At 38.3% G+C, this 8,677-nt stretch overlaps 1 protein-coding gene across 1 annotated transcript; it reads right to left on the bottom strand.

The window, feature by feature from the left end:
• Window positions 1–4,001: 4,001 nt before the first annotated feature.
• On the bottom strand, window positions 4,002–8,493 carry ERI2 (ERI1 exoribonuclease family member 2; the record flags this gene model as incomplete). The annotated part of the gene is made up of 6 exons (XM_010011278.1): window positions 4,002–5,345; window positions 5,551–5,639; window positions 6,286–6,367; window positions 7,464–7,564; window positions 8,061–8,217; window positions 8,366–8,493. Coding segments are annotated over 6 exons (1,901 nt in total), but the record flags the coding sequence as incomplete, so codon positions are not given.
• Between the last annotated feature and the right edge of the window lie 184 nt (window positions 8,494–8,677).

Genomic DNA, 8,677 nt, shown 5'->3' with positions numbered 1-8,677 from the left:
TTTGGTTAAATATTTTCAAAATAGTGTAAGTCATACTTTTAAATCACTTTATTAATCATTTTGCTTGTTTTAAGAAGTGCTCCTCTGTGCCCACAAAGTGTCAAGATCCAGTGGCTGTCTGTTTTAGCAGTGGAACTACAGCACCTATGGTATTGGCCTCACAGTAAGTGGAAGGTATAGATAACACTTTAAATCAGACATATTTCTATAGCTGGTCACACAGCAAAAGGAAAAAACCATAAGATTTTTTACCAGAAGCTTTTGCTTTAATACTTCAAAACCAGCAATTGCTTTACATCCCCAAAAGTGTGTGGGTTTATTTTTATAAATTGAAGGCAGTTTAGAGAATGTAGCAGTCATATAGTCACTGATTTCTTTTTAACATTAACTTCTGGTAAATTCTTCACTGTGTATAGTTAATAGATTGCCCATGAACTGAACATTAGCACGAGTTTATGAAGTCTGTACCATAAAAGGGAAAAAAACACGAGTCTTTTAAGCTTCTGAATTCACGGGTGTCTGGATTAGACACATCTCCTGCAGAAACAAAATGCTGATAGTTCAAAGTCTTTAAATTTATAAAGCAATGTTTATAAAATTGATATGGCAGAGCGCTTCACTCTGACAGGCAGAGAATAACAAATGAGAAAATACCAAACTAAAAGTAAGTAACAACAAAAAATACTCATCACTAACAACAAAACCCCAGCAATCTCATACATATATTCATACAACACCATGTTCTGAGATGGTGTTAGCTTGGCTGTCAGTATAATTTTTCCCTTAGAAGAACACAACATCAGTCTATCCAGCTGACATCCTCACTATGCTGTGACTTACTCCTGCTCAGAAATTCACACTTTTCTGATTGCCATTTACCCAAGAAAACCACTGATGGATTTGCTTCACTGGCACATCCCTTGTTGATATGTTAATATTTGCCTCATTCCTGCCAAATAGAGACTGTGGAACATTTCCTTCTGTACCAGGTACTGGCTGGACTTGACTTTCTCAGATATATTTTAGAATACCTGAGACACTGGCTGAGTGAAGTCAGCTTGAAGCAGCATTTTTCACCATGATACAAGGGGCATATGTATTTGTACACAAGATACCACACTTCAACCCAAGCATTGCCTTTAAGGTAAGCGAGGAGAGTCCAGCAACAAACAGCTCTGTTCTCTCTATCTGGTCTTGCCCAGGTTTTCATTTCCCCTGGCACTGCACAGGAGCAGCATGCAGCACAGTTAGTTATAACTTAAACCACATAGCGATCAACCAGTAAGTTAAGTAGTGAGCACTGCAAATACGTACCCTCAAACAAGAACGTATTTGCCATCCAGAGTTTCATTGTATACTCTGCTCTGGATTAGACTGCACAAAAACTGCAAACATCCACTATTAGGCCTAAAAGTGAAGTACACGAGAAATTGTTCTGGGAATTGTGGAGCACTTTGGTGGTAGTATTAGAGTAAGTGACAATAGCAGATGAATGAAAATTTCAGTTGCCTGCACCGTGTAATTCAAAGCTAAGGAGTGAAGAGGCAGCAAGGTTGAATTTCTTTAACAAAAGGCACCAATATTATATTCTCTTGCATCCTCCACACACAACTCTTCATAATTTGAATGAGACTACCATGTTTCATTTTGCATGGAATGACTATATCACCATCATCATGTTCATTAATTGCTTGAAATTGCTAGTTGATGTTAGGCTGTGTTGAAGAACAGCCAGTTGTAACACTTACAGAGCATCTAAAAAAGTAGCCTTATGGTTTACTTGTTTTCTACTGAAACTGCAAGAGAAACTGTAAAGCTTTCAAGAGCAAAAAACTTTGGTGTGTTGAACTGATTGTAAAATGATGTAGATTGTTTTGAAGAAGAAATTAAATGTAACTAACTGCTGCGTGTTGGTGATAGCAAGTACAGAGCTAACTGCTTTTAGGACACAATGTTTTGTTCATATGCTTTATAAGCTGGATGCAGAGATGGTTAATTATCTTTTACAATGAAGATGAGGCCTCACCGGTTTCAGAATTTTGTCAAAATTTACTTTTTTAATTCTAAATTTTCTGGAGTCTGTCAGGTTTTCCTATAACTGTCTTCTGTTCTCTGCCAACTGCCTGTCAAATGCAACATAAACCTCCCAGGTAAGCAAAACCAGAGCATCCTTTTTGGTGTATTTGATCAAAACAGTAAACCAAATACCCATCTCACCTTCATTTTATTCCAAATATACAATGACATAACAGTAACTCAGACCATGTATTTCTCAACATTAGAAATCTTAAGTATTAGGAACAAAGTCAGAATAAATATTTAGGGGTACCTTAAGCATTCTGGTTTTTTCAGATTTACGTTTAATGCTATACAGTTCAAATGGAATGAACAGGACTTAGTAAAATTTGTGGTTTTAGGTAGAAAGAACCCACAATGCATGAATACAGTAGTGAATGGGGCATAGCAAATAGATGGCTGCCAAGTACTTGTTCTCTCTTTCCCACTAAGCTATACATTCAAAAGCCTGCAGCACTGTGCGAGTGCTGGGGACCCAATCAACCCTGATGTGATGGAAGAATGGAAAGTGCAAAAAATAATGATGATGGTCAAACCTGGCTCTGTGGGAAAGCTGTTGCCAGGGTATGATGTCAAGCCATCATAACTCTGGTGACTAAATCGCTTTCTCTTCATAATCCCTTTACATTGAAGAGGTTTGAAAGCTCTAATATGGAGTTGTACCCTGTACCATCATTCAGCAGTGAATGAAAGCAAAGAAATGAGTGATACTGTCCTAAACTGAGCATGCAAAGCAAGCAGTTGGACTTCCCTGTTGTGCCATCATGAAGGTAGATGGCCCACTGCCAACTGACAAGTTACGTGTTGAATGTTAAGAAAATGATAGAATTGTTGACTTAAGGAAGAGTGGAAGTGAATGTTGGTTCCTGGTATTAACAAAACCGATGAATCAGATTCTAGCACCCAATCAGTTTGCAATATTGGTTAGGATTTTTAGTATTTTTCTTTCAGTTCTTAAGTTTCCCCATCCTGTTACTTTGGAGTAAGACCCTGGGGTCTTACTAACTTCATTACATGTTTGCATAGTACGATTATAGATGAAAACAGCATCTTATTTTGTATTGCAATTTCCTCGCTTCTCCTATAGATGGAGTTTGTTCAACAGTTGCCAAAAACTGTTAGCGGGGAGATCAGAAGATACGAACTGCACCAGGAGCAAAGATTAGACGTGCTTGTTTCTTTTTATAGTATTTTTTAATCAAGTAAGACATTGCAGATTTACCCAGTAACATAAAGTAAAAGATGCTATACTATATCCTTCATAGTTTAGGTTTGAATAAATTCTTACCTGATTCCCAGCATTGGCTGTCCAAGATGCTATACTAATAGGAAATAGTACAGAAGGAGGTAGACTGAGGATACAAATGAAATAGGAAACTCATATAGTCTCAGAGTCAAGGCGATGGGTAAATAAAGTATTTAATGAAATGCCACCAGCATTTTATCTTTATTGTTACTTAAAGGATAAAAAAAACCAGTAAGAGTTTAGGAGAACATTATTGCTTCAAGAATCCCTTTAGAGAAGTGCGACAACTTCTAAATACGTTTTTAAGTTAGTTATAACCATTACAAGTGTATTTAGAAAAAAGTATAAATGAAAGCTCCATCATTACTAGTCCAGACCTTAAAGAACATTTTAAAGAATTTAAAATACATAATAAAACAGAGATTTAAGATTTGTAGCAACAGCTGCTTATACTTTAATTTTAGCACTTAATAGTTTTATCTGTTCTCTCACGTCACTAATGAGATACTTTGATATATTGATATTTTTTATGCTTGATTAATTTCCATTTCTGTGTTAACCAAGCAGTATAATTTTTGTCCCATTCTTAGCACATGTATCTGACATCGTTTGACTGTCCTGATTATATTAAGCATGATCAACTTAGAGCTTAAGATTTGGACAAAAAATTTACCACTTTCTAAGTTCGCATAGAGGGTCTAAGACACAAATACTTTTTATTGGAAGAATTTCCTAAACTATTAGCAACAGTTCTGAGAGAGGTCGAAGCATCTGCATTCTGGCCAGGACCATTAGATTTCTCTTTTAGAAGTGCATGTTCCCACTGGAAGTATCCACAACCTTCCTTACTACCTTCGTGCTTGCCAACAGGACAACAGAAAAAAGCTTTGCCATGATTTGGACCAGCATTTGACACATACAGTTTTTTAGCTCTTCGGCCACAATTACACAGAGGGGGAGTTAGTTTTCCAGTTTTCACAGCTCTTACAGACTGATTCAAATTGACTGTGGAGTTCAGAATGGCAGGAGACACTCTAGGCAAATTTGAACTTCTTAGAGGTAAGGAACAATCAAATGAGGCAATTTTCTCTTGATATATAGCAAAAGGCATTTTTTTCGCTGGTGGGAACATTTTTGGACTAGTTGGCTTTCTTTTAGGAATCTCTGAAGGAGTAGAATAACTTCCAGTTACTGCTGATAGTGTCAAAATAGTATTTACCCTTGCAGATGGTAACTTAAAAGCTGAGAAATCTGAAGTCTGCCTTTGTACTGTTCCTACATTACCAACAGTAGCATCAGGACTTTTGTAAACAATTGATTTCAGAGGTCCCACAGGTACTTCAGTTTTCTCCAGACTTTGATTAGCTGAACTCATTACAGCTGATTGTTTCAAAATTGATCTTTCTTCAGACACTGTTAAAATATCTGTACTGGAGTCATCTTCGAATTGAACACAGTCTGAATTCTCTTCATACTGAGATTCTGGTATTAAAGCAACATCTTCCCAGTCAGTCAGCAGAGATAAGCAATCAGAACTAGTACTGGTATCCTCATTGGAGATATTGACTGAGGAGATGGTAGTGGAGACAAGCACTAGTCCTGGTCCATGTACCGGAGGGTTGTATCTGGCTCTACTCAGAAGTTGCCCATTGTTCAATCCTTGCCGAATGCCTGTTGATACATTGCTGGTAGTTTGGCGTGCCCGCTCAAGAGGAACAGGAAATTTGTCAGTAGATGCTGTTGAAGAGCTTTGGGACTGAGCAGCTAATTCAGCCCTTGAGTTGCCACTAGGTACAAAGAGGACAGCTGCAGAGGAATCAGTGCAAGTGGTCTGTTGTTCCTCAGTTTGTACAGTAGAATTTATCTTAATTTCAGCAATACCATTCCGGTTTTTCTCAGCCAGAGAGTTTGTTTTGCAAATTCCATCTCTAGATGCTTCAGGTCTGCAGTTACTTCCCAGTGGAGTCTTGTCAGTGGAGTTTATAGTCAGTGTTCTGGAAATTAAGTTATTTTTCATATGTGCCTAGGGAGTCCGTAAACAAAAAGACATTTTGGAAAGTGAATATCCAGAAGTTTTAGGAATCAGTGCACAAAATTAATAAATGTAGCACCCTAGGGATGTTCTGTTCAATTCATAGTCAAGATGCTGGCTTTATTATTTGAGCAGCTCACCTTTCATCTGTATTCCAGGCTACAAAGCAAGTAGAAGATACGAAGTACTTACTAACCTTACCCAAAGATTTAGTAACCTTCAGCACACATCCATCACAAATCAGCCTCCAAGCTAGATGGGCAGTATTCCGAGAATCATCTAACCCTGCAAAAGTATGGTTATATTTATGCTTTATTTTTAAACTACTACTGGGGATAGGTTCTTGTTAGAGGAAAAGCATAGTCTAGGTAAGCCTTACATAAATGATAGGGATTCACAGAACTCTTGACACGTAGTTACCTAGCTCAAAAACGAGAAGTGGAAGTGAAAAACTCCAGAGAATTCCCTGCGCTGTAATGTCTGAAGGACCAGCCTATACAGCTGAATATACATCCACAAGTTTTAAAATCCTTGCTGTATTATTAATCATGCAAAACCCATCATACCGTACTGGTATTCTCTTACACTAACATGCTGCCCAGATCTATCAGGTAAAATCAAGTTTCCTTATCCTCCCGCTGCTTCAGAAATTGACCTTGTTGAACGTGCACTCAAAGGCACAAGGGGAAATTACAGAAATAAAGCAGGAGGTTAGCAATAACAGACTCATATCTTTGAAGCATCAGGCTGTTCTTGTTCTGATGTTTTTATTGGACAGAACGTTGTATATCCTGGAAACAATAGTTACTGTTTAGAGCAATGACTAGCTATTACTAGCTGCTTTAGTTTCACTAATAAAGCTAAATAGTAGCTACTAAGCTTTATGAAATATATATATATATTAAAATGAGGATCATCATATCATACTTACCAGAATGTTCCCGTCCTGCAAAAGCTATCCCCAAATCCTGCAAAGCACCATTTAGCCCTTTAGGCTTCCTGTTATAGAAGGCCTAAGGAAAGAAACACAGGTGCTTAACATAAAGCATTTCAAAACCTCTTCATAGTGAAGTGAAAACCATATCAGAAATAGCAAGGCAATTGTGCAGGTCGGGTATCTTCATTTTACAGTTGGGATAAATAAGCCTAAGCCTGTAAATGACTTATCCTGTAACAAATTAGAATGCAAAGAATCATGAATCTGTTCTCTCAGTCTTAAACTAATCCATTCTGTCTTAGCTCTGGAGTCATTCATTTGCACTTTATGGCTTACATTGAAGGCCTTAACAGAGCAGCATTGAAGAATACAACTATAAATAATATCTTGAGATGTTTAAGCTGTTCCATATTGCAAAGGCATGGGCACTGATATATTTGGCATAGGTATAATTTTTTTTTTAAGTGAGAAACAGCAAATATTGCTACTCACTCCCAGTATCTCATTCGATCACAAAAAAGGGGGAATACTTACACTGTTTATCTCTATTAAATTCTGCTACCTAGGTTAAGAGCCTAAGCTCCAAGTGTCAGTACAGGTTAACTCCTGGATCACCCTTCTAAAGTTTACTTGACCACACAGGGAAAGGTACACTTCAGTGCTGTCAGCCCCCAGGCTGGAACTTTGTTGCAGTATGGACTATGTAATCAAATATACATTCAGTATTATTCATTCTATTCAGAATACACTTTCTGGACCAAGTGCAATTCACATACCAGGCCTTTAAGTACCTCTAAACAGATGCTGATGACTATTTTCTACACAGCAGTGTAAGGCAGCAATAAAGCACACAATACGAGCAAGCAGAGCAAAAGATTTCAGGAAAGGAAGAGGAGCTTGAAAAATTCTCCTCGGATAATTTATTTATCTAACAAGAGAGTTAATTTATCCAACAATAACGCCAGGTTGTTTTCCCAGCATTAAGATTTCTATTGAAATTCATGCAGTTCTAGGGCATGCAGTTTGTTATTGAGCAACAACAACATGGGAAGAAAACAACTGGGTTACTCTAGTCACTGGATTGTACCATACTGGCTTGCAACCTCAGATACAATTAGCTTTTGAGATGATAATGTGAGTATAAATGTTTGACAGTCTGTGGATCTTCTCACCCTGTATGTTGCTTTGAGATCAATCCAGGAATTTAAAATGTCAGGTTTTTGCAGCTGCTTCCTTTTACACTCATAATGCAAACACACACCCAGGTCCCAGTCTGCAAGGAAAAAACCCCACAAATAATCTGTCATTAAAGAACTGGCCTGAAATATGCATAAAGGGACATAACATCAACATAGTAGTAGCATCCTGTAGCACTGGACAGGAAGCACAGGCTAACGCAATGAAATCCCTAGGGTTGCTGCAGTGGGACATGAGGGTTAGTGAATGCCTGTTGTTAGCAGAGAATGACACCAGATGGGTAAAGATCTCAAAGATCTTACTAAATCATTTAGACACATTAAGAATGGTGACACAATGGTCTGTATGTAAAGCAGAAAAATATAACAGATCCTGGAGACAAAGATGTAGGGAACACATCAGGAGTCGGTGGATTTCATATTTTCAGCCTTACCCAGTATTGGACATCTTTAATACCTAATAACAGGGGTTTGACTCCCTGGAAGTGGAGACAAAATCTCACTAGAACCACCAAAAGTTAATCTTTTAATGTGTATTACTCCCCAGAGAAAGCAAATTAGAATTTTATTTACCTGTCCAAGTAACAAAGGTACATGCTTTTGCTTCTGAAGTAGAATTACTTAGGATGTCTGTACCAAATACAATTTTCTTCTCCATTTGTATCTTTTGAATCCATTTCGAAAACAGTGACAAACAAATGTTTAGGGGGACCCCTTCATCAACCTGATTCTTTATGAAATGGAACAAGAAGTATGTGTTAGTATGCACTGAAAGTCATTTGAGGTGTATTTCTTCTTAGCTCTTTAAAAGCCTCTTTAAAGAATGTAACAAATAGCAATTACACCAGTGTAAAATAATGCTAAAATAGTAATCGTACCTGTGTTATGCCAGTCAGTTCTGTGCAAAATTCGGAGAGAATAGGATGCTCCTGGGGCTGGACGTACGTGTGGAACTCAGATTCAATCTCTCCTGTTGATGTGTTCAACAGGACTGCTGGAAATTCGACTGTGACAAAAACAGAGCGAGGGAAACAAGGAAGGAAACAAACCAACCCCAAAGCCGGGGGGGGGGTGGTGGTGTGGGTGTTAGAGCCGTTCACGGCTGTCAGCCCGCTCGCTGTGGTCCGGGTAGACCTGTCAGCCACGCCAAGGAGCGTCCGGAGCGGCCCCCGGTGACCCCCCGCTCCTCC

This window comes from Nestor notabilis, unplaced genomic scaffold (genome assembly GCF_000696875.1).
Source record: "Nestor notabilis isolate BGI_N333 unplaced genomic scaffold, ASM69687v1 Scaffold19353, whole genome shotgun sequence".
Classification (NCBI taxonomy): Eukaryota; Metazoa; Chordata; class Aves; order Psittaciformes; family Psittacidae; genus Nestor; species Nestor notabilis.
The sequence above is the reverse complement of the archived record's forward strand: the minus strand, read 5'-3'. Positions and strand labels throughout refer to the sequence as shown.